The sequence below is a fragment of the Magallana gigas genome, chromosome 7 (genome assembly GCF_963853765.1).
Source record: "Magallana gigas chromosome 7, xbMagGiga1.1, whole genome shotgun sequence".
In the NCBI taxonomy this organism is placed as follows: domain Eukaryota; kingdom Metazoa; phylum Mollusca; class Bivalvia; order Ostreida; family Ostreidae; genus Magallana; species Magallana gigas.
In genome coordinates this window covers 38763439-38790232 of record NC_088859.1, presented here as the reverse complement: position 1 = coordinate 38790232, position 26794 = coordinate 38763439, and the positions used below count along the sequence as shown (strand labels likewise).

At 33.7% G+C, this 26794-nt stretch overlaps 3 protein-coding genes across 3 annotated transcripts in view; 1 reads left to right on the top strand and 2 right to left on the bottom strand.

Moving 5' to 3' along the window:
- Window positions 1-247: 247 nt before the first annotated feature.
- Window positions 248-11046, bottom strand: LOC105347433 (delta(24)-sterol reductase). The gene is made up of 8 exons (XM_011456533.4): window positions 10689-11046; window positions 9764-10025; window positions 9357-9475; window positions 5243-5509; window positions 4891-5031; window positions 4212-4409; window positions 3861-4039; window positions 248-3622 (listed from the first exon to the last, which is right to left on the bottom strand). The coding sequence occupies exons 1-8, from the start codon at window positions 10941-10943 to the stop codon at window positions 3469-3471; spliced, it is 1575 nt and encodes a 524-aa protein (XP_011454835.3). The 5' UTR covers window positions 10944-11046; the 3' UTR covers window positions 248-3468.
- An 83-nt stretch (window positions 11047-11129) lies between these two features.
- Window positions 11130-20599, top strand: LOC105347435 (E3 ubiquitin-protein ligase UHRF1). The gene is made up of 17 exons (XM_011456534.4): window positions 11130-11379; window positions 12659-12865; window positions 14723-14800; window positions 14932-15107; window positions 15428-15643; window positions 15852-15979; window positions 16123-16309; window positions 16603-16726; window positions 16877-16984; window positions 17386-17490; window positions 17590-17696; window positions 17806-17965; window positions 18073-18210; window positions 18351-18450; window positions 18582-18727; window positions 18944-19042; window positions 19151-20599. Exons 1-17 carry the CDS (start codon window positions 11227-11229, stop codon window positions 19298-19300), a joined length of 2382 nt encoding a protein of 793 aa, XP_011454836.3. The 5' UTR covers window positions 11130-11226; the 3' UTR covers window positions 19301-20599.
- Window positions 20600-23405: 2806 nt separating this feature from the next.
- LOC105322296 (protein zyg-11 homolog B) overlaps window positions 23406-26794 on the bottom strand; it is a 14543-nt gene continuing 11154 nt past the window's right edge. The window contains exons 11-14 of the mRNA XM_034455049.2: window positions 26536-26730; window positions 26302-26354; window positions 26091-26188; window positions 23406-25965 (exon numbers count right to left, since the gene is read on the bottom strand). Coding sequence (XP_034310940.1) covers window positions 25766-25965; window positions 26091-26188; window positions 26302-26354; window positions 26536-26730 — 546 coding nt within the window. The 3' untranslated portion in view covers window positions 23406-25765. The remainder of the gene's footprint in view (window positions 25966-26090; window positions 26189-26301; window positions 26355-26535; window positions 26731-26794) is intronic.

Here is a 26794-nt window from a genome sequence, read left to right as displayed (position 1 = left end):
AAGACGAGGTGTGGTCATATACTTTATCATGGTGGTCATAATTCTCCTTGTGAGTCGTAAAAGAAAAATAATCTTTTTTTAAAACTACTGAATACCAAAACAATTTTCCCTTTGATCCCTCATCAACATAAGTATCTTGTTTCATTCTGTGAATCCTTTCCATGGTTGTACCATACTAAGGTTACTGGTAAGTCCAAGACCCATGGGCCTCTGCTTTGGACTGTTGAAAAGAAAAACAACATTAAAATGGGTTTGCCATATAATTTAATTAAATAATTTTGTTTGATTAATGCAGTATCATAAATATCTAAATAAACAGCAAAATTGCTTTACAGAATTTGCCATAATTAAACACAGAAAATTAAGTACAGTGTAAAACAACATAGAACAAATGGAATCTCAATATAGAAATTGTAAAATACCAGTAGTGTGTGGCACGTTCTCAGGTTAATAAAAAAAATATTGAATCCTGGATAAATAAAAAGAGTTTCCAATTCCTCCCTGAATAAAAGGTGGTAAAGATATCATTCTCCCAACTTTTTATTGTTGCTATAAACTCATCTTAATACACTGAAGACCTAATTTTCCAATTCATGTTTGGACATAAATAAATTAGAGACATCTGTAAGGTGTTTTTAAAACCCAAAATGCTTTTTTTCCCCAAGAAAATATAAACAATAAAAGGTAGGTAATTAAGGGTTAGTATGGAAACTGGAAACTCTTTAAAAAATTGTATTTATATAATTATCTAAACCTAATAGTGACTTGTCAAAGAGATGTTGCTCTGTTCATGCATTAAATTTTGACTACCCATATACTATATAAATAGTCAAAGTAATGAATGAAGATGTAGTTCACACAAACAAATCATTTTGGGATTATGTTTTTGATTTAAAATGAATTTGACCAATATAATACTGTAAAAATTTATGCAAAATCATAACAACTGATTTGAATGGTACCAATGAATTTTGCATAGTTTTTTTGGGGGGGTCATAAAAACACATCACAGTCTATATAAATGATATTTGTGTGAACAAGTTCCAACTCTTGTCATTCAAGTTATAATTAGGTGACATAAATTGAAAACTCTCGTCATTTAAGTCATAATTAAGTGACAAATTGTCATTCAAGTTATAATTAAAAGACCTAAGGTAAGTAGAAATTAATCAACAACAAAAATACATGCAATTTAAGGTGTAAATATAATTTGATACAGTTGGCCCTTCAAAAAAAAAAATAATAAAAAAATTATTTCAGTGACTTAATCCTTTAACAGCACATAACAACACAGAGATTTAATTATCTAGCGAAATTATTGAATTGAAAGATATATTTGTCAAACTCTGTAAATGTTTACACTGCTTGGATCATGCTACAAATGCAATGAATAATTGCATGAATCATTATATCTTTGAAGATAACACCTATTTGTAATACCTGATACAATAGTTGATAAACCTAAAAGTAACTTTTTGCAATAAACTGAATGTGAAATTTGTCATAGAGTGGGAAAAAAATAATGAAATTTTGATGGTGTATATGAGAACTTCAGTGCATTTCAAGTTTTTATCTACAATAGAAATACATTTATTGTTTTACAACAACAGAAATTACTTTTAGAAAGTGTTAACTTAGAAATAAATGCATGGGGGAAACTGTTTGCAAACTTGCATTCACTGTAACGGTGCGGTAAATTGATCGTTATAAGATTACTTTATTTTTCAAAACAAGTTTTAAGAGCAATACACAAATAAGACACATCATGTTTTTTCTACAATTTTGAAAAAATAACTATACCGCTAACTCTTAAATTAATGGTGGTCATTGATGGAATTGAAACCCTGTAGAAAGTCATAATACTGGTAACTGAATAAGCTCTTTTAATTTAAAGTCAGATACAGGGTGACTGTGTGTATATTTATGTAAGGATGAAATCTAAAGTGTGCCTCTGTAGATTGGAACTCTGGGGGAATAGTTTTAAAGGTGCAAGTTTTGAGATTGGTCATAATTTTTGGCGATCAGGGCACAGTACTATAGTAACAGTCTAACCTCTCAGATAAAACTGCATTCTTCAGGTTTCTGATACAGATAACAAACTGTCAAACTTAATTAATATGGATTTCATAAAAAGAATCAAGCAGACTATCAATATCATAGATACTGATACTTTTTAAACCTAATTAATTTGTATTGTAAATACTGGCATTTATTAAACCTAACTAAGTTGTAATGTAAATACTGGCATCTATCAAACTTAGGTGGTATTGTAAATACGTACTGGCATTTATAATTAAAAGCAAATTTGTATTGAAATTTGAAAATACTGGGATCTATTAAACCTATGGCAAGATAAAATTGATACATAGCCCAATAACATAAAAATTTAAATGCTCTCTTGCTTGTTCATGTGGATATGAAGGTAGCTACAAGGAATATGACTGTTCATTTCAACCACTGGTTTTACTTCATACATGGATTTCAGTCAAAGAAAGAAAATAACCGGTATAAACAGATCATTACATGTAAAAATTCAATATTGATAAGCTACTTCATGTAAAATGCTTTTTTTCTAAATACTTTCTTTTGATACAGTTCACTCTTTTAAATATCAAGTAAAAATAAAAAACAACACCATTACCTGGTGATTAATATCTCTATGGCATAGTAAGTTCAGATATACTATTTTGGCAACTAAAGTGTGTACACAAAATACAAATTATGGCATATGAAGGAAGATAAATTCCTGGGTGCACATTATGGCATTTTGCACATTAAAGAAGGACTGTGCTTAACTACTTATATATACATTAATATCAGTAATATAGATCAGAAATATAACTTGTACATGTATATTGTAAAAAGATTTATAAGCAGAGATTTTGGGTGTTAACATGGACATTTGTTAAATTCTTATTATTTAACCAATTATGATTCTTAATTATCTTAAATATCATATCAATTTCATCAAATGTTACAACTGTAAAATTTCAGTTGTTTCATGAACCATAACTCTGCTACACACTTAATAATTATTTTATAAATTACGTAAATATGATACTGGGCATACTTCGTGTCAATGTTATGAAACACATGTAAATAAAAATAATATGTCCCCCATCCCTAATAAAAATACTGCAGAAGCGGATAAATTTGATTGGTGCATTTCCCCCGACTATGGAATCATTACAATTTGTGGGGGCCAATTTTCGTGGATTGATTCAATTTTACAGGTTTGTGGGGACGTAATTTTGTGCTCTTATACTTACAAAAGGATATATGACTTATAGCCCTAATTTATTCACTTGAGAAGGATGTTAATTTGTGGGTGAGAGGTACTCACGAATTTTACGAAAATTGTGCCACCATGAAATCTAATGATTCCATAGTATTTACCCCAGTGTTTGTTCATGGGCATACTTTTTCTCCTTTGTAGATCAACAAAGATTTTTTGATTGATAAACTGATTTAGTCTCTGACTTTCCTGTTGACTTTGTCATACACCTCAGGAAAAGCTTTCTCGCAATCTAATTCCTTCCTCATCCTATCGTACAGGCTATGATCGAACATCTTCCTGAATTCCTCCCTGCTCAGATAGCTGTCCGCATACAGCATCTGGAATCTACACACAGAAAACCTTTCTTAAGAATTTACATCATTATCAAACAGTGTGCAAGATGTAGCATGATAGTATTGGCATTAATATCATACATGTACATTACCAGGCATACACAAAGTGAATATCATTGGATAAAAATTAATTCTGAAATGGTTCTGCTAACACTTGCAATCAATTAATTCATCATTGCAGCACAACATCCCTCCCCCTCCCAAGTTTCTGTAGTATTTGCAGCACATACCCGCCAGATTTGATGACGTAGGCCTCCAGGGCTTTGGTAGTTTTGACAGCCTCCCATGTACTAGATTTGGGGGAGCCGTAGGCCCCTATATCTACATACAGCTGGTCACCTTTCTGGGGTGGATGAACCATGCCAGGCTGGTTGTACAATATGAAGGGGCACAGCCACAGGGGGTACATCTGTCATTTAAAAAGGTAAGTAAAAATGTACCTGTAATACTAATTAAGTGTAATTGAAAATATGAATTTGGTAAGAATGGTCAATGAAAGATTTCATATGATAAGAGGGGAAGAAGAAATACACTGTATAAATTGGGTAGAAATGTTTTTACATTCCTGTTAATTTTTCTACCTGGATTTCTTTCTCAAACACTTCCATTGCTTCTGACAACTTGTCCAGAGGCACAAGCATGTCTTGGATGATCTGGTATTTTTCATACAGTTTCTTGGTTGTCTCCCCTTGGGTGAGTTTCAGGAGGGAGATTTTGGGTGGAACTGCCCAACCAAACAGGTATCTAAAGATGGGGTTGTTTCCAAAAGGAATGATGTCCTAAAAAATACAAAATGAGTAAGTAGGTAATATACAAATTCATGTACCAATAATCAAGAGCGAGATTAACATATTTTAAAAGCCTTTTGGCTTGTTTCTCAACCTTTTAATATGCATATTTTGCTGAAATGTAGATGACTGTATGATACTAATTTAATACTGAAAAAATATTGTTTAAACTAAATACCAATAATGGGAAAATAAGCAAAACTACAGTTTGAATTTATTTAAATTTGGTATCAGACCCAGGATGACATGTATAAATATATGGTAGATACTTGATAATTTATTTCCCTGTGTAAACTGTTTGTATCCACAAAACAGAAACTGCTAAAATTAGGTGTAAAACATCAACATATTATACATCTGTGATAAAACATCATTACAGAAACCTGTGAAACAGAATGATAACAGGAATTTGTCACTCAGCAACATGGTGTACCTGTAAATTGGTCACTTAGTGTTGGAGTGCGTGTTTTACCTGGAGTTCCCAGAATATACTGCGAGTGTGTCTGTGGTAGTAGTGTCTAATGGGAATGTATTCTACCGCTGGGCCGCTGCGCAAGAACCCCTCCACGTGTTTAAAGAACCACGGCTTCCAGAAATAACCAATAGGATTTATCTGTACATAAATTAAACAGAAAATAATTGACGATAAAAAATTATGCTTATAATCATTCAAACATTTTCCAAATGAGTACCAGATACTCTATATAGATAATGTACATGCAAATCCAAAAGAAATACTCATAAAAAATACTAGATATTAAAGAATAAATTAAACAAAACAAAAATAGAAAGATGAAGTCCTTCTGTCTAACTAATGTGACAACCTTATCAGGTTCCGCCTCATCTGTCAGATTTCCAGTCATCACGACAGCCTCATCCAAAGTATATGCCAAAGTCTCCACAAACTCATTTCGGTCCTGTAACAGAGTTTGTTCCTGAAATTTCTGGACCATTTCGTCCTTGGAGTGGACCGGGAAGTACTCCATTCGGACAAACTTCTTGGATGGAATGATTTTGATTTCTGCAGACACCAGGAAACCTAGCGTACCATAGGACCAGGGGACTGCATAAAACAGGTCTGGTCTCTCCGTCTGCAATTTGACCATTGAGAATGCTTAAAATTACAACTGGTATATAAATACATGTATAATAAAGATCTTTATTCAAATAAGTTGAATTTCAGGCAATCACAAAATCTAAATCCAACAATAACAGAGGTAATCAAATTCACAATTTGCTTAAAAGAAAAATTTGTTTGATATTGAGGTGTTACCAAAATAAGAAAGGGTTAATCCAAGCCATATTATGTAGCTTTTAAACTAGAGTATATTATGATTTCATTAATGATATATACTGGTACCCAGGACATACAGCAATAATATATTTTTTATATTGAATGTAAATTATGGAACTCAATCAGATATATGTACGTTTGAAAAATCTTCGACACTAGTATCAGAAAATCTTTGTTTATGATCATTAGATCCATCAACAAATGTTTATCATTTACGGTAATAAATTTATATGTTATATAATGTTCAATATAAAAATCAAATACCGATATTCTATTTTACAACTGTTGCCTTTGAATATAAAACTGGATTTATTCAATCAGATCTGTTACAATATTTCAACATGCACACATTAAGATCATTCATATGACATTTAAGATATCTAACAACTTCAAAAATGCATGCACATGCATAAAATACTGTATTTGCAAATGGCCAAATATAATACAGAGTTCTCTCTGATATTTTTCTTTGTTATACAGGGATGAAAATGGATGAAAATGATACATTTTCTACATGATGAAAAACAAGCTCTCACCATTCTTAAGTTATGTTTGTCAATCAAATTTCATCCAATAAATAAAAAAACCATAATTATCATTTAATATCAACTTTTTAATTGACAAATGTAAATTTTAGTAAACAGAAACAAATCTCTCATATATCAATCAGAAAAATTTATTGTAAATGTATATATACTGAGACAAACTCAGATAAACAATAAAAAATAGTTTACAACTAATATAAATATAGTTTTACAGATGAAAACTAAAGTTAATGAATTACTGAATACATGTACATGTATAGTAAATGGTCTGTTAAAATTGTTTACAGTCAATAGTAGTTTTATGATTACCATAACCATTGTCTGCAAACTATAGTCTACAGATAACAAAGTTAGTTCACTGACTATTAAACTATCTTAATCTTTAACATATTCTACACTTTTTGGATAATATTATAGCATGCCATAATGGTGGGATAATCCGGCCATAAGATTGTGTAAAACATGTACCGTAATATTAAACTAACCTAATACGTAACATTGATATTTTGCTCATTAATTTTGGTGTTTCAATCTCTATGATGAATTTGCTCTGGTTTTTGTGGGTCATAATACCGGTAAATTAATGTTAACTGCATGCTATTTGAATAATATAAATAAATTGTTTAAGAGACAACTGTCTAGTTTAATCACTTTTAGGTGTTGATAAATTGATCTAGCACCCATTGGTACATTGACCTGGTAATTCATCAACATTTTTCTGCGTATCAAAATTACCGCCTAGCTGTTTATCATAAATGTACTATCATATAAAACCAAAAAATAAATCCAGATGTTTCGCAAAGATCTATTTGAGAAAACATCTCACTAACTGTATATTATATGGCTGTTTCTAAACAAAAAAGGGTAAAGAATATTTCTCTATGAATTAAATCTCTTCACAACTCAGGTTTCTGAAATTGCAAATTCATGAAAAGCAAATGAAGAATTTGAGTATGGACCAAAAATGATACTTATCTTGTACAAAAAATATTTCAGCTACAATAGCTGAATTCCACTGTATTTAGTGTATTATCAACACAAATATGGAATTATTTTTTTCATACAAAATAATATAGTGCTGCCCATTTTAACCTTTGACATTACTTATAAAATTTAATGTTGGTTTTTTGTTATTCTTTTTTTTTGTGGACTAAAATGTATTAGTAATAAATACAAAAGTACATTGGATATATATTGTTAATCTACATGTATATGTAATCGTGCAAAAGTTATGTCATGACCAAGGAAATAATTCATCACCTGATACGTTTGATCTTTTAATACTGAGATCTATTGGTACTAAGGTACATCGTTTATCAAACTGACCTCATTGTCTTACGTTGATGGATGTTTTGTTTGTTTGTTGAGGGAGAAATGGGGGATATCGTATAAAGGAAATCTGGAAAATAAATGATCCAGTGACCAAAGCAATGGGTTGACTTACACTGCAATGGTTTAGCTTTAAGGCAGCACCAAAATATGTTTCCCATCACTCTTTCATCCAAGTAGCACACTATTAACAGCAAGGTTTCAATATCAATGTCAGATAGCAAAGCCTAAATGATATTTCCAAATTGAAACCAATAGCTATTAGCTGAACTATCTTAAATGTCCATTTCAATATCATAGCCATAAAACTGATAAAAGCAAAGCAGCGAAGCAATGTTGCAAAGCAACTTTAAAAAGATTAATAGTACATTCAAATGTTAAACCCTAAATAAGTAAAAAGGGTGAATGCTACATCAAATGTGTTTTTACGCTTTAGGGGATATGTTTAGGCATTTAAAATCAATTCTTCCCTTGAAAACAAACAGTGTCTTGTAGGATTTTAAAAGATTGTTTGTCTTAAAGATAAAATTAGCCCTAAGAGCATTATATTCCTCCCGCTATAAGAGCACAACTACTGTTCATCTGGAGAAAACACTGGGACAGAGATTTTTTCCTGTGGTTTAATATTCCATAATCAGTTCAGTTAACATTCAATCTGAGCAACCAATCCTGACTTTGACAGATCATTCATGTAGATGAGAGGGGCACTGAGTATGTAGCTTTATCTTATAAGGAAAAATAAAGTACATTGCAAATTTGAGGTTTTTTTTTTAATACTGTATACAGGGTTATTTTCACCCCATGTAGTTCATGCAATTCTTTACTTGCAAGCAGTTTCAACCCATCTTGAATTCGCCCAAATACAGTTGTGTTTGCAGAGATATCATTTGAGACATTGAAATTCGCTCATTCTAAAATTTGCCAAATAATAATGAGAGAGAAGGGGCAAAAAAAACCCTGGGTTAAATATTTCCCTGTATACAGTTCAGATACTGTGGTTTCATCAATATTCGTTGAATACCAATTTTCGTGGATTTCGTTGTTTAGTTGATCCACGAAATTAAATGTTCATCGAAGTGCAATTTCTATTAAATAATATTTTGTATTGATAGGGTCATTGGCCACGAATTTACCTATCCTTGAAACTGTGATTTTTACTTCTTCCACGAAAATTGATACCCTTGAATATTAATGAAACCACAGTAATACTTTATGATACATGTATTACAATTTTGTCATTTACTTTAAATTATCTTACATCGATAATTAAAGAAGATGACTTAGACTAAGTCCACCTCATGGACCACAGAAAAATTGCATGTTTTTTTTCAAAACAGACAGAAAATCTTTACAGTTTGTTAAAAATGTTTCAAATATACTTATTCATGGTAATATGCTTTAATTATCAATTCATTATAAGTTTAAACTTTGTTTTAAGAAACTACCGTACGGTACACTGTTTATGTTAATTTATCATGAAACATTGGGATCTGTACCTATTATCTTTTGTTTTCCATTCAATTTTTCTGAAATTCAAAATTATGAATCAATAAGTGGGAAGTTGGTTCAATTCAACTCTTTTGACTGATTGATATTCAGCAACTGTTACATCTGAAAGCATTAATAAATGTGTTGACAGAGAACAGAAAATCAACTAGCTACCCTGCAGATGAGTGTGCAATATTGAAAAAAAAATCATTAAGTGCAAACAAGATTCTACGAGAAAAGCTGGCAGACACGAGTGCACCACATGAAGATAATGGTGCATACCTCAGAGCAAGTTACCACACTGCCGTCAGCTAGAACAAGTTCATAGGAAACACAGCAATGCTGGAAAAGACCGTGCTTGTGCGAAGATGTCTCAATTCCCACTCCCATAATAAGACCACCTTGTATACCAAGAAGCACATTGAAATAAAGAATTAAAAATTTTTGTTTGTTGTATTATTTCTTTTTACCAACAGCTCATTTAATAAAAAAAAATCTAGAAATATAGTTAATTTACTAGTAAATCGTTCCTTCAATCAGTCCCCTTAAGGCCTTTGCAAAACAAAAAAAAGTATCTGGTGATGTAAATTGATATTGATTTGCATCATTAGAGAAAACATTGAGAAGATAAAACACACCTTGTAGATTAAAGCAAGAAACATTGAGTCTATCACCACACGATCACTTACCAACAGTAAGATCATCTAACTCTGGTAGAACAGGCAGGGTCCACCCCAGGGGGTTCAGAAATGCTGTGATTTGCCCCATGGTCACTAGGGGCTCTACCCTCACTGTCCTTTTCTTCTCGTCTATTTCTAGGATATCTATCATGTTGACCTCAATGTTTCTGAGCTGCTTTTTGTACAGACCTCGCCTGAAGCTGACGGTGGCCCAGCCAGGTCTAGCCGTACACATTTTGGACTGCCTTCCATTCTCATTCCACTTCTTCACCTGGAAGAGGAAAGAAGAGAGAAGTTAAATATATGGTTTTTCAAGTACATATATTATATTACAATGCACAATCCACAGTTAAAATCCCTCTATATCAAAAGCTCTAGAATGTTCTCTCTTGATGGATGAAAAAAATGTTAAAGCAATATGAGCTGTATTTTTTAGAATTTTATTTTGTTGTAAAAACCCGCTAGAATGCTAAGTTTGCATGTGACCTAAACTTTTATGATAAATAAGGTTGTAAATAATCATTAATTTTTGTCAGAGGAAAGATATTTCTTCTAATGAACATATAGCAAATCAATTTTGAACAGGACGACATTAATTCAATTTCGCTCCAATTAATGCTCCTTAACGGCCCTTTTCACAAAAATTTGGCGAAAAGAAATTTAAAAACCATGAAATTTTTTCATTTTAGTAGAAAACAACATTTTCGTTATAAAAAAATTTATCATGAAAATTGCAGCTCATATTGCTTAATTTAAGCCCATATTAAAATCAAGATTTTATGTCACTGCTCTACTAGCTGGCATATGTAAGACCGATTTTGGCCATGTACCAGTTTTCACCACCACGTAACTTAATGTGAAGATATTGGGACGTTATAATGCATTGGGAATAAACTCAAGAATTACACAAGTTTAATGAGAACGAGAAACTTACCTGCTGTTGCACGTCTTTGACTTTGTTTGCATGTTGTTTTGGTGCAGAATTCAGTTTGAATACGATCCAATTTCGAATGAACATGTATACATCATACACCACGGAGATGGGCATCAAAAATAGGCAAACGAAAACCCACCGGTAATGTTTTATAATATATTCCAGTCCCCGGTATCTAGCCCAAGAAATTAACAGAGGAACAGTAATTATAAAAACATTTTTGAGCGAAACATCTAGACCTAACCCCAACGCCATGGTTTTTCAACAAGACCGACTCAGCTTTGATACGGTCACAGTTGAAGAAGAAGTAGGCCTGCCTCACACTGACACAGCCGTTCCTAAGAATGAAAGGTCAAGGTAAAATGAAAGTAGGAAATTTCCATTTCCTGTTATCGGAACACCTTTAGACTTTTGATTCGAGACAAGGTAAAGTCCGATAATTTCGCGCGAAATTGTAAGTAGTTCCCGCCACAAGGTGGTAAGTGCATTTGTTTATTTTTTTTCAAGGAAATCACTCAATTTCTGAGCTCAAAAGACAATGTGGATTCAAGTCAGAAGTTTTGATGGAAAGAAGTCACTGCGTGTAGACAACCTTTCAAAGCTGACAAAGATCGAAGAGCTGAGATCGCGATTGGTCGATGAATTTGAGGCACCAGTTGAAAAACAGAGGTTATTCTACAGAGGGAAGCAGGTGATTGACGTTTCATACAACGTGTAATAATGTATCTGTAAAGCACGATTCTACTTACTATTAAAACAAATGTATTAAATAGGATTGAGATATAAGTATACCAAATGGTATTCCAACATTTTATGTTTTTAAGTTTTCTGAGTTATTGCAAGATGTTTTATCAGGTCCAGTACAATCACTAGGTTTAGCTACATAGCTTGAATTATTAACAAAGTTATTTTAAATACCTTAAGTAGGTTTATTTAGCTACTTTATCATACTTTTCTCTTAATTGAGTATTTGTTCAAAAAGTTGCCTAGCTTTAGGGATAGCAATGATTTTCAACTTTGAACTGATCTAAAAAATATCTCTCTTGAAAATGTTGCTCTTTCAGTGCAATTGCAAAGTTCTAAAAGTTTTTAGGCTATGTACAACTGTTTATGTTGACCAAACAACCCTGTTGTAGTCTGTCCCAAGATATTAATTTATGCTACATTTTTCTTAAATTATTCAATATTTACAAATCCCCTAGGGATCAAACTATGTTCATTCAATAGTATAAAAAATCCCAAGATTTCTCCTTTGAAATACCCCCTCTAGCTTGTCAGGTTTCATTACACCTCTATAAAAGTTGTTGTCTATGGGGATGTATTGCATCAGACCCAAATGAATACTTTTGAAAAATTGAGGTGTTCCGAGCGACTAATTTTTAATAAAAATTTTTAACTATTTTTGCTCTGGGTTGCTATTTAAAACTATGCACTACAACTTTAGGTTGACTTTTTCTTGCAACTTTTTGTCCATATATAAACAGCAAAAAGGCATCAAAGTAGCTGAATATTTACAGCAAATATGCTCCTTTATATAAACCTATAGAATAGCTATTAAAAACATGAAGTTCTGTGTAAACTTTTTCGTGAGGTCACAATGATAACTGCACACACTAATCGCTTAACAGTTGCAATATTGTAAATGTAAAAACAGTTATTTCAATGAATCTGAACAATATGCCATTCTCAAATGTAAATATAAGTAATAAACAGCAATGTTAAAAAATTCACCGGGATATGAACTCGGTTGGTACATGATCAAATCTACTGAGAAGCCCTTTGGGCTTCACAGGATTTGATCATGTGACCAACCAAGTTCATATTCCGGTGAACTTTTTAAATTGTTGTTTATTTCTTTAATAAACTAACTTCAATAAAGCTATGTAGGTTATGTAGGTAATTCAAGAAATTGTACTGGACCTCTTTATTTTGGGATTGTGTAATGCATGTTTATAAGTCCGTTTATTCAGTTGGAGGATGGACATACACTGTTTGACTACAGCGTTGGACTCAATGACCTAGTCCAGTTAATGGTCAGAGCTGCTCCTTTAGGGGAAAACAAGGTCCAACAAAATCAGATTGAAGATGAAGACAAGAAGCCGAATGATGGATACAGTAGTAGTGGGGAGGACAGCACCTGTTCCGATAAGGAAAACAAAGACAAAGAAAACAAACTGGTATTTCTTGCCACCTGATTATTCTTAAAAGAATATCCTACTTTAAAAATCTGATATTTGATCATGTGGGTTACAACTTGTGTTTGGTCTTCTGCAAATTTTTAGTACTGTGGACTCATTTTCAGCTGAAATGTAATCCATGCTGGGATTAGGCTAAACTTCATGATTTATGAACTAGAATCCCCCCCCCCCCCCCCTTGGTTGCATGTGTAAATCTGAATCTCAAGGCTTCTCACCAAATTCAGTTAGAAGTGAACAAGGCAATGGCTGTCTGGATTCACACCCCCAAATGAAGGTGTAAATCCATGTATAAAAAAGCTGAGCCAGATTTTGGCAAAGATTAGTCAAGATGAACTAAATCATTTGTAATTATATTATCAGAGTTCTTGAAATCTTTCGGTCCTGTCGGCAAGACCGATAAAAATAACCAAGGACTGATTACTTTAGGTTGCCTGTCAGTCCAAATGACCGGTAAAAGTTGACGGGAACTTGCAAAAACATGACTAAATTTCGTACAAAAGCAACAAAGTTAATGCAAACTATTCTGGGTAATCACTGTGGAGATCCGAATGCATACGATAAATCAAGAGGATTTTTTCGCAGATTTTTGGCTCTCTCTAGACTGATCATACGTTTTCGGAACATCTCAGTACTAATGAATATAACTTACATCACTTATATGTAAACTTCCGATGCTTTCGATAAGTTTGGCGAGTGTTTAGTACATATTGACACGGTGATTTATAATGCAACTAACAGATGTATAGTCAGGCGATAGGAATAAGGTTTTCGATCATTTTCCAACATAGATATCGTCAGAAATCACTTGGAGAAATTGGAGAACTGGTTTAAAACATAGCGTAAACCGATGGCCCCCTATAAATCCAAGATGGCGAGTGTATAAATACACTTTTTACACATTGAAACAGGGTTTTAAGTGAATGTTTTCATTGTAATACACAGAAATACACACAAAAATACTTATTTTAATAATTTTTGTCTTTGGGAGCAAATAATAATAACTCCACTATTCGATAACTAAGTCCCTGTGGCATGATGTGTGCAGAAAGAAAAAGAACGAGAAAGAAAGATAAAAAAGGAAAGTTGATGAGAGAGAGGGAAGGAAGTTAAAATTGGTGAAGTAATAAATAAGTATGTGAACGTAAGAAGCCAGAATGTGAAAGTTAAGAGGAATCATATCAGAAAAAAAAATGAGAGAAATGGGGAGGCTTGTTAGCTAATAATAAAATAAATTGATAATAAAATCAAAATATAGTTTTTCATCTTTCTATTAAAATATATTTTGGACTGATAGAAATTTGTCCGGACTGACAAACTTCAGATGTTAGTCAGTCCAAATGACTGACAGCAGAAAAAAGATTTCAAGAACTCTGTATTATGGAAGCATATACTTGTAACTTCTAATCAGTACAGTCTGACATTATATACAACAATTTGACATAACAAGGTTACTAATTATTTGCCATTACTGAAGATTCCTTATTTAACGCGAGTACTTTATTCAGTGCTTCCACTTTTTTGTATCAAATTGTGAGAATATAAAATTACGAGATCCCAATTTCTAGTTATAATTTCTTATAGTTCAAAACTGTCTGAAAAATAAAGGTGAGATTTTAAAGTCCGCGAGAATTGCTTCTCGCAATTTTACGTGGATAGCAATTCTTTGCTTTTAATTAGGAATCTGCAGTATTTAATTTTAAGGTTTTGGTAAGGTTATGTTTTTTCCATATTGAAGAGAAGAATTTCTGTCAGACCTAACATTGGTTATCAGCCTGCTACTTTAAATTTGCATCTTATGCCAGTGTTACAATGTACTGTATAACTCTCTGATTTTAGCCTTCAACACCTGTGAAAGAATCGATTAGTAGACCTGAATCTTCAACAAAAGAGGAGCACCCTAATAGCACATACAAGGTTAGGGTCTATCTCCTTCTCACTTACTTTTAATACCTAATCATCTTTTGTCAAGTAGAATAAAAAAATTCAGTGCTATAGGATTCATGATTTGGACAACTAATTGATCGGGTTCTTGTGCTTGTGTTTAGCTTGGAGATATCATTGATGCGCGGGACACATCAGTGGGTGCCTGGTTCGAAGCTAAAATTGTGAAGATTTCCAAGAATGACAAGAGTGAGCGTAAAACTGATGGTGAGGAGATGAAGACGGACGATGACGGGTGGTCGGATCACGATGGCTACATCTACAGTGTCGTGTTTGATGGGTAAGGTGAAGCAGTAGATGACTCAACGCTAGCAAAAGTACACTTGATACAGCTTGCAGTTTGGTTTTAATATTTGGCCATCCAGAGACTGGGGAGCTAAGCCACTGCTATTTAGGGCAAAGCAAAATTTGGAAGAAATCAGTTTTCAATTAAATTCTGTGGTTATCATATGAATTTTGGTCCCACATCAGACCCCTTACCTTCCCCACAAAAACCCGAAAAACTTCTGGCTTGTTTATCTATGTGGAATTATGAATGTCATTCAAAGAATGACTGCAATACCAATAGTAATAATATAACATAGTATTTTAATATTTTAGCTATGATGACTCTGAACCAGAAAAATTGGAGTGCAAAGACATCCGGCCGAGAGCCAGGAAGGTTTTGAGTCTGGGGGACATCACGGAGGGTCAAAAAGTGATGGCCAACTACAACGTGGATGATCCAGATCTGAGGGGATTCTGGTATGATTGCATCATCAAAGGGAAGAGGAATACCAGGACAATCAAAGAATTAACAGCAACCGTGTTTATTGGGTATGGATTGATAAATGATCAGCTTTAATAATATTGATCAACATAAATAAACAAAAATATATCGTTTTGTGCAGTCTGTGAAATTTTCTCTTAAAAGTTATTTCTTAGATGGATTTGGCAAAATTTATGAAAGGTATTTAAGAAGTATTATAAGTCTTCAGGTTACTGTAGCTTCAAGATTGGTAACCAAAAAAGTGATATTTTACAGGCCAGATCTGATGCCGTTAGATGACTGCAAGCTGTTGTTCGTGAATGAGATTTTTGATATTGAGAAACCTGGAACACAAGTTAATGAATTTGATGAAGCGTTTGATGCATCAGCTTCCCCAGTCAAACGTATGTTTATGTATATGTTCAGTTTAATGGCAATTCCATGTTTAGAAACCTTGACTTTTATACAAATATATTTATCAATCATATGAATGAAAATCTACAAAATGAATGTATATGATCGATGCAAGGATACTGGGTTATTGTAGGAACAAACAAGCCTGACTGTGACTTCTGTAAGGACAATCCGAAGAAAAAGTGTAAACACTGTGCGTGCTGTGTGTGTGGGGGGAAGCACGACCCGGATAAACAGATCCTGTGTGACGAGTGTGACCAGGCTTACCACTTACAGTGTCTGGATCCTCCCCTGGACAATCTGCCCACGGATGATGAATGGTGAGATACAGAAAGGGGTATCACAAGTTATGGATTTCATACCTCAGTACCCTGATGTGCATGATAACGGCTTTCCAAAAACTCAAAATTAAAAATTGAAATGCATGAAATTTTATGTATAACAATTTTGTAAAGTAATTGAAGTAATAGGTACATATCTCGGTGGGGAGTTATCACTCTTGTCAATGTACGCAATAAATTTATACTAAAATTATGTAAGGTATAACTACTGTTGGGTAGATAACATAGATAATTTAAAAGAAAAAATAATAACAAGTCTTTCCATATTTCAGGTATTGTCCAAGCTGTAAAAATGATGAGAACGAAATTGTGAAAGCTGGTGAAAAGTTGAAAGAAAGTAAAAAGAAATCTAAAATGGCCTCCTCCACTAATCAGACCAGCAGAGATTGGGGAAGGGTAATGCAACATACCAATAGATTATTTGAACTGAATTTTAAATCCACACATTCTATCATTAGTAATATTAATAAATGTATGTAATGGATATATATGTATGAAATGATGCTTTAGTCAGAGTTCTGAAGTGTTGATTTCACATAATTGCAGGGAATGGCCTGTGTAGGAAGACAGAGAGTGTGTAATGTTGTCCCACCAAATCATTTTGGTCCAATACCAGGAGTGGAAGTCGGAACCTTATGGAAGTTCAGAGTACAAGTAGGTATCTGCTTTTCATTAAATGTTTAAAAATATTATTTGCTGAAGGAAGGGCATATAAAACCTTTTATCCTTCTATCAGATTCTTTTTTTTTCATTCATAAAATATTTGTTTAGGGATGTGAATTTTTTGGTGGAAATGTCTATTTTGTGGAATCAGGGCTGCTAACAAAAGAAACTTACAACCATGTTGTCGTAAATATTTTCTGCTTGGCATTCATTAAGTTGGTTGTAAAATGCAGCCCTGAATGGTAATTCTTTCGATCAGTATGGACCTCAGGCTGATTTGATTTCCTCCATTTTCTCTCTCGCCAATCACATCCTTGCATGTAAAGTGTTTCCTTTTCTAGCTGAATATGTACTTTTCTTGTAAATGTTATTTTACGATTTTCTGATCCTAGGTCAGTGAGGCGGGTGTACACCGACCCCATGTTGCTGGAATCCACGGCAGAGACGGGGAGGGGGCCTACTCCATCGTACTCTCCGGAGGCTACGAAGATGACAAGGTAGCCATCAAACTATTTCACTGTCTAAGGATCTTTTAAGTTTGTGTGTGCTTTCTTCCCTTAAGGTGATGAATAAAATTGTTCCTTTTGATTTTGTAGGACAATGGAGATGAGTTTTATTACACTGGAAGTGGTGGTCGAGATTTGTCAGGAAACAAAAGAACAGCTGAACAGTCATGTGATCAGAAACTAACCAGAATGAACAGGTTTGTATAGTTATGGCAATTTTTCTGTTAACATCTGTAATGCAATGCACTCAGTTTGTCGAGGAGTAATTTGGGAATGAGATACTGTACATATACATTGTACTTTCAGGGCATTAGCTAAGAACTGTAATGAACCTATCAATGAGAAAGGGGCAGAGGCAAAAGACTGGCGGGGAGGAAAGCCCTTGAGGGTGGTTCGAAACTGTAAGGGTAGAAAGCATTCTGACTACGCCCCTGAAGAAGGCAACAGATATGATGGCATATACAAGGTGAGGAGACTTCAAAGATGATATAGACTTGTTATTTAGACGGAATACATGTATTAGTTTAAGTTGATGCCTCTGTCAGATAAATAAATTTAACGTGCAATCCACAGGTGGTGAAGTACTGGCCAGAGAAAGGAAAGTCCGGGTTCCTGGTCTGGAGGTACCTAATGAGACGAGATGACCCTACCCCCGCTCCCTGGACTAAAGCTGGGGGCAAACGCATCAAAGAGCTGGGGCTTACAATGCAGGTGAGTACCCTTGTAATGCAAATTACATTTTCTTGTCTTTATAGAACTTAAGCCAGGTTGGCTTGATTACATTAATGTTGTTTATGTGAATTGTAGGTTTGTATTGATGAAGGAATGTACCAAATTTAAATTCTTTGTAGTATCCTGATGGGTATCTTGAAGCCCAAGCCAAGAAGGAGGAAGAAAATGAGGAGAAGGAAAAAACCACAAAAAAAGGAAAGAGAAAAAGGAAAGATTCTGGTAATAAAACTCTTAAAAAAAAACAAAACAAAAAAAAACTGCACGCAGTATGGTTTTAGTGTAAGTTATATATTGACAAAGACCGAGATTTTAAAGGTTAGTGCCTATCAAAATTTTGGACTTTTTTGCAGATTCCTCCCCCTCTGGGACCCCAGAGAAGAAGCAGAAGGTGGCAGCCTACAAGGTTGGGGCGGAGCAGAAGAAAAGGATAACCCAGGACAGTGTGAACAAGAAGCTGTGGGATGAAGCCCTGGAGCATACATCGGAGGGGGGACAGGTCGGTAATTGTTGTGTAATCAATTCTTGTTGTGTTATCAATTATTGTCAAGTTACAAGTTTGACAAGAAACAGTTACTTTACAAAGATGGTGATTTTTGAGTTGTGGCACTTTTCATTAGTAAAAAGGTAACATAGATCTTTTGGATACATAGGAAGGTGTTACTTTGTTGAGCTGGTGTTCATTGACATTATTGTTTTCAATTTATGTTTTCAGAAATTCCTGCAGAAAGTTGAGGAATTGTTTACGTGTATTTGTTGTCAAGAGATTGTCTTCAAACCAGTCACCACTGAGTGCAGCCACAATGTTTGCAAGGTATCCATTAATTCTTCCCAAAGCTTCAGAAATAGAAAAATCATTATTTATTTTGTTAATGTATAGAATAATGTTACTCGCATCAATGCAATTCTCTCCTCATTACAGTCATGCATAACGAGATCCTTTAAGGCTGATGTTTATTGCTGTCCATTATGTCGCACTGACCTTGGCAAGGACTACAAAATGCCTGTCAACAGTACATTGCAGGACATCCTCAAACAGTTTTTCCCAGGATATGAAAGTGGCAGGTTGTGAAGGAGTTGATATATATAGTGTGTTAGCTGTGAAAAGAAAATTTTTACTTTAGGTGTGTTGGTACTTTATTTTTGGAAAATCAATTTTCTTGTACGTTGGCTAAATTTATCCACTCTACTGCCTTTTATGTATTGTCCATATTGTTTTATAGACTTTATTTTGTCATCTCAATAGGATATTGCAGTATGTAAAATTTGATTATGCAATGACTTGATGTAATGATATCCAACATACTTTTATGGAAACAAAATATGTAAAAGCATAATCATGACAAGAGATTCTGACGTCTATTAGTGCTCAAATGTCATCAACATTCCAATATCTCATGAAATTATGAAAGTTTTTAATTTTGTATCATTTATAATCTGATCATATATAATCAAGCCTAAAACCTTGCTTATAACATTTTGTATTTGTGTTTATCTCCCCTTGCTGTTGTTGGTTGAATGATTTAAGGTTTAAATGGTAGATCTTTGCTAGCCAAGTGTTTTGGATCTTCTCCACGTCTGGAAAACTTGGCTAAGATAATAGAGGTGGTGCATTTCAAGATTTTTATATGATTTGAATGATTTTTTGACTCAGGAGTTAATGCAAACCACAGTGTGCATTTAAAATGTCTGTCATCCATGGTACTATTTTGTGTAAAATTTTAGGAAACCTGCATGTTATTTTATGTTAACTGTACATATTCTATTTACACTGAAAGTTGCATGTAAATCTAGAGTAGTCAATCTGCTGTGTCAAGTGAAAGTTTTGGGTTGGTCACATATCTAAGGCTTAATGTGTAGTATTTTTAATACTAGTCACTTCTTAGTCACTCTTGCATATCAAATTGAACAGATACTATGCTTTGAATCAGAGAAATGTTGTTCTTGTTACACAAGAGTTAGTTTAAAATGAAGTTATGATAGAATGGTGTAATCTGAACAAATGATATATGTATATCACAAGTTTGAAATCTGATGTTATGCTTTGTGAAAAAGTCTTGTTGCTTGTTTCCATTTAATCCAACATGAGCTGTATTTCAAATATGTGGTTTTGAGTACACTGTCAAACAGAAACTAGTATAGTGCATTTCATGTCCCATGCAACATGGCTACTTCATGCTGTAAAGAAATGTGGCATATTTTTATGTATAGAAAACTAGTAATTCTTAGAATTTTAAATAATTAGCATTCTTTGACATATTATATGAGAGATTTATAAGTAGTTAAAAGTTATTCATGTATATAATAGCATACATTTGTTATCTTAATATAATATTGTATGGTGAAATAGAATAAAAATGTTATAGCAGAATGTTCACTTGTTTGATTCTAAGAATTGGGTAATTTTGCATTTACAAATGAACTAAAGAATTTCATGAAAATAAATAGAAGGCTTATTTGCTTTAAAGATCACAGTCATGGATATGCACCAGTGTACTAAGTTGAATGTCAAATAGTTCTCAAGGTACTAATTAGAAAATTGGTGTACTTGCGAACAGGTGCAAACCAAGATACGGATACATAAATGATGATCTAGCTTTTTAGCTCACCTGAACCAAAGGTTCAAGTGAGCTTTTCTGATCACCCGTTGTCCGTCTGTCTGTCTTCCTGTAAACGTCACGTTTTTGAGTTCTTCTCAAAAAACCACTTGGCCAATTTAAATTGTTAAATAAAGGGCTAAGTCCTTTTTAAAAGGGAGATAATAGCATAACAGCGATGATAGGGTGTGTTTCTTTAAAAATCTTCTCAAGAACCACTGTACCTGAAATGCCAATATGTACACAAAAGCTTGTATGTTTAACTCAGAAATACATAAAAAAATGTTCACAAATCTTCTATTCAAGAACCACTACACCAGAAATGCCAATATTTATGCAAAAGCTTGTATATATATAGTGAAGACTCTAAATTGTAAAAATCATGACTTAAGTTTAACATACCGGTATATAGAAAAAGTTTAAAAATCTTTTTCTCAGTAACTACAATGCCACAGTTTGGGATGTTACTATGAATACATCCTTGGCTATTGTCAATTCTAAATTATTAAAATCGTTACCCAGTTTTTGTATTGGGGCACCAATAGGGGTTCAAAGTTTAACAGAAATATATAGGAAACCTGTTTAAAAATCTTCTTCTCAAGAACTACAATGTTACAGTTTGTGAGATTACTATACAATGATCCCCAAAAAGTGAAAATTCTAAATTGTAAAAGCCGTGACCCCAGACCAACAATGGGGCCACAGATGGGGTTCAAAGTTTAACATGGAAGTATATTGGGTAAATGTTTTAAAATCTTCTTCTCTTGAAGTACATTGCTACAGTTGGTGAGATTACTACGCAAACATCCAAAGAGTGTAGATTCTTAATTGTTAAAACCAACACCGGGGCCACAGAAAGGGGTCCAAAGTTTAGAATAGAAATAGCAGATGCTATGAAATAGAATTTATGAGGAACTGTTGTTCATGTGAGCGATGTACCCCATGGGCCTCTTGTTTAATGACGAGGACAAAAAATGCTCTTTTAAAACTTCCAATTGTTTTTGTCTCTTAAATTGCTGTATAGTTAAGTGGATTTTTCAGTTACCATATTTAATCATTATTACCACCCCACCCAAAGTTTTGGGGGTGTATAGTAATCACCTTGGCTGTCTGTGCAATTGTTTCCAGTCAATATCTTTCTTATGGAGGAACGTTACAATCTATTCACACAAAAGATTGTTAATGACCTGAAGTGTGGCATGAGTGGCGTAGCTACAATGAAGCATTGTAAGCACATGCTTACATATTTTTCTCCGAGTCTCAAAATTTTTAAAAGCATTTTATTTTTTCATTTCAAATCCTGATAACCTTTTGCATTTCAGCCGAACTTTTCTTAAAATATCCTGTATTATAGCTGAAGGTCTGTAGCTCCTGGTTTGAAAAGTTTTGAATGACGACCTGGGAGCTACAGTTCCGTATGTGTCAAAAAAATGCAATTTACGTTGCATAAAAATTGGGCTAGTTTTGGACTGATGCAGTTCAAGAGTCACCACTTTACATGTAAACAAACTGCACCACTTCACTTTACGGGGCTGGTGATGGTGTTTAAAAGAATATGAGAGGTACGTAAAGTGGCAATATCTGTAGTAAAATGTCCGAGAAATTTTTTGGAATCAAATACGGTATTTGTTTAGAAATGAGGTTAATCAGTCCGAAACTTTTTTGCATGTCGTAAACTAACTTTATAACAAGTCTGGAACTGTTGCTCCCATTTTCTGTGGTTCAGCTTGTATGAAACGGAAACAAAAATGGGTGAAGAAAGGAGCAGATCCAAGACTCCCTGCTTAAATATATCTAATCCCTAGCTATGCCACTGCCATGATCTTGGCACAAGGTCATTTGGGTAAGTTTAAGGTCACTAGAAGGAAAACTACATAATGTGTGTCCAGTCCATATTTTTCTTATGGAGGAACCTGAATCTTGATTCACACAAAGTTTGTTCGTGATCTGAGGGTGCATAATGATTTTGAACCAAGGTCATTTGGCCAAGTTTAAGGTCACTGGAAAGATAAGAGAAAATGTGTGTCTGGTGTATACCTTTATTATGGAGAAACATTGGAAGTTCCCACTTCACCCAAAGATTGCCTTTGATATAATGATGTGTCATGATTTTGACCCAAGGTCATTTGTGCAAGTTCAAAGCCACTCAAAGAAAAAAATGTATAATTTGTTTCCGTTCCATACCTAACGATACTCATGAAGAAACATTTCAAATTCCTAGTTTCCAAAAATATTGCTTATGACCTGAGGTTGTCATGATCTTGAACCAAGGTCATTTGTGCAAGTTACAGGTTACTTAAAAAAAATGTAGAATTCCTGTCTACACCATATCTTGTAATGGAAATGATTAGATGTTAAAACTTGACACAAAGAGTGCCTGTGAACTGAAAATATGTCCTGACCTTAAGCTTTGGTCATTTGTTCAAGGTCACTGGAAGAAAAATGGTGCAGGCATTACTTTTCAATAGTAAGAGAAGTATTTGAGTACCACAGTGTTGCATAATTATATTTTCTTGGGGGGGGGGGGAGGTATCATTAGTGAGTTTGCTCTCGGTAACTGTTGTGAAAACAAGACATTGCCTTTTTCTGAACATTTTATTGAATGAGGATGATTACAGCATACAGTTTAACAATAAATTCAATATACAACAGTTAAAAATAACAAAATTAAAGAAAACAAAACAAGACTGTAATGTTAAGAACCAGTAACAGAATCCCATTACAGCCCGGATTGTCACACATCACCAGTAACATGTAAAGCCAAGTGGGGGGTACATCTGTATACAGTACTCACACAGCCCATGAACAATCATGGGTAGAGATTTTGATCCTAGTACATGTAATAATAGTCTGTGCTAATGCAAACCCTGGTGTACATGTACTGTTTGTAACTGCATGTTCATAATAAATATATTTTATCATTCAGTTGGTGAAGTAATGTGCTATTCCTATTAGAATTGTTCTTATACCATCTTTGGAGTTTATCTCTTAAAAAACATGTACTTTACAATATCTTCAATTATTTGATTATAAAATTACGGGCCCTATAACATCTCAATGCATAAAAATTGATCAAGAACTCACTTTTTAATACATGTAACATTTAAAATATGAGCAATTTACAAGTATGAAATTGTTCTTTACATTCCAAAATTCTGGATCACAATAGAACTTATAATTCCCAAAAGAACTCCCAACAGCCAAAGTTAGATTTTTTTTTTTAAAGTACATCCAGTGGAGCATTAATTTATACTTATTACCTGGTACATTCCGAAAACAGGATTATCACAACAACAAGAAATACTAGTAAACCAAGTGGTTCCAATAAAAACCCTTGGTAAGCCCTTACCATGAACTGCACAGCAGCAAGTATAAATGATGAATTTGATGACCATAGAATGCCGCTTCTTAATACATGTGATAATGCATGTGTCAAAAGATCATGCACTTATTGCAGAAACATGTTCCTCATCAAAATGCATCACTAAATATTTCATTCTCTTAATTATTAAAGGTGATAGTTTTTAAAAGAGAAGTGGGTCATCACACTTACATACTTATGAAGTTGTATGCACATAAATATGTGGTTTTTGGTTACTGCTCATATGCTAGACTACTTATAACTTGCAACACATCAAAACTGTTTTACCTGGTTTCAGATATTTCCATCAAATAAGCAATTAAATGTAAATGAACCAAGACTCAATCTATGCAATGTCTTATGTTTCTGTCCAAGTCTGAGCATTTCCAATGTGAACAATCTTTGCTGAGATTCAACTTTTTAATCTAATTTTACTTTGTAAAACAGATACATGTCTGTCTAGTTTTCAAAATGGTGAAATTAGCCTTTTTATTTTTTGTAAATCAACAGAAAAGCTTGGTGATGATGAAATTCACATGCAATTAGTGCAAGTGTAGAAACATAACATCACAAGGACAACATGAGCAGTATTATAGAGTATAGGGCTCTAGGGTAGAGCAAATTTACATGTTCCTGTGAATTCTATATGAACAGAAGTTATCGCTTATCATACTACCAGTGAGTGTAAATATTTGGTCAACAAAATATCTCAATAAGGTTTCATTCATTTTACAGTGGGTAATTGATTAGACATGGTTTTTTTCAATGCAGCCCTTTACTACTCAAACATTAATTTTTTATCTGGATTTCCCCATGCGATCACAGAAAAAAAAAATTACAAGATAAACATGTATATACATGTGTTGTGTTATTCCATGGACCAAGATATGATAACAGACTTCTTTGTAAAACAAAAGCACTGTCCAAAAAAAAAACTTACCAAAACATTCAGAGTAATTACAAAGAATAGCACTTTCCTATTCACAGATAAATACAATAAAAATCTTAATCAAATAACAAACATAACACAATCCAAACAATAACAACTTCTTCCTCTTTTTGTGTTTTTTTTTTTGGGGGGGGGGGGGTGTTACAAACAAAAGACCATATAAAATAATCCTTTATGAATTTGAATGCACAAGTGCATGTTCTATTCAAAATTATTACATGTATTACCCTTACACCTATTTTTTTTCATCTGTGGATACAGATACTGTGTTTTTTCTTTATAAAAAAAGATCACCCTCACATCTGGTGAAAATTGAAATATATTTTTGTTAAATGTGGGCTCAAAATAAAGGAATGGAAAAAATTAAATTTTTATCTATGAAGTTTACAATATGATTTCAAATGTTCCATTAATTCTATCAATGATGATGACCAATGAAATCTTAATATCAATATCATCAAAATCACTGATAAATTGTTCACAGTGGAATGATATAGCACCACACTTTCTCTTTATCCCAAAAAAATGCAAAATCCAATAAACATTTGAATTCAAGCTTATGATTATGCTGCTGCACATTTCAGCCCATTAATCTGAGGAAACGCAGGTTCTAGACGTCGGAGTTCCAGTTTAATTTTCTGTGGCAGGGCAGGGAACTGGTGCGGACATCTGGTCGTCACGGGGCACCTGCTGAACAGACGGACCCTTCCCAAAGGCCAAGATCTTCTCTGCTATACTGACCACATTTTCATCAGTGCCTGGGTTATTTATCAGCTCCATCATAATGTCTGTACCACCTTCTTTCTCCAACATTGGACAATACCTAGTACCTAAAAGTACAACACAAGCTCCAAGTCTTAGAAGCACATTAACTGTCTCCCTACACAAAGGCACATATTAATTATTCCATATGTATTGTTCAATACCTATACAATCAGTATTTGAGTATGCTTACTATTTTTGGTGCAGACATGTTGAATTGCCCAAACAGCCCACAGCTGCACTGCTGGACAGTCGAAACATCTCAGCAATGGGAAAAAGGGGTTAAAGGACCTGCAAATAAGTGAATTACATGTATATAAGCCTTTTTTCCCCCTCATTATATAAATGTATATCACACAATGCAGAGTAACCTTGACATTCCTTTTAAACAGACTTGTCCATACCTGTAGGCCACCATTTCACCCTCTGGCTGTTCCCACTGTAGAACAACATCCCTCTGCAAACAGATTTACATTGTTATTACAAGGAAGTTTGAAAATCAGTTATGTATAACTGAATAAATGTATAACTAACAGTACATAAATCTACAAGGAACAGTACATCAATGTACACGTAACGGTACAATAAACTTTCATTAAGGATGATTTTTTCCACTTTAAAAAAAAAAAAGTTCTCACCAATTCTTTTAGAATGTCCTCCTTTGCTGACACAACAAGCCATTTCTGGATGCTCTCGCTGGCTAAGTGGGAGATGATTCCAGCAGCAAAGTAACTCACATCAATCTGGGATGCCCTCAGAAGTTGTTTGCTCAGCATCAAGAAATCATCTCTCATTAAATACTCCCGTAAGGTGGGCACTTCTGCTATATTGTTCTATAAGAAACAAACTCTTGGTTAGGTTACTGTATCAAACAACTGTACATCGATCATCTTATGT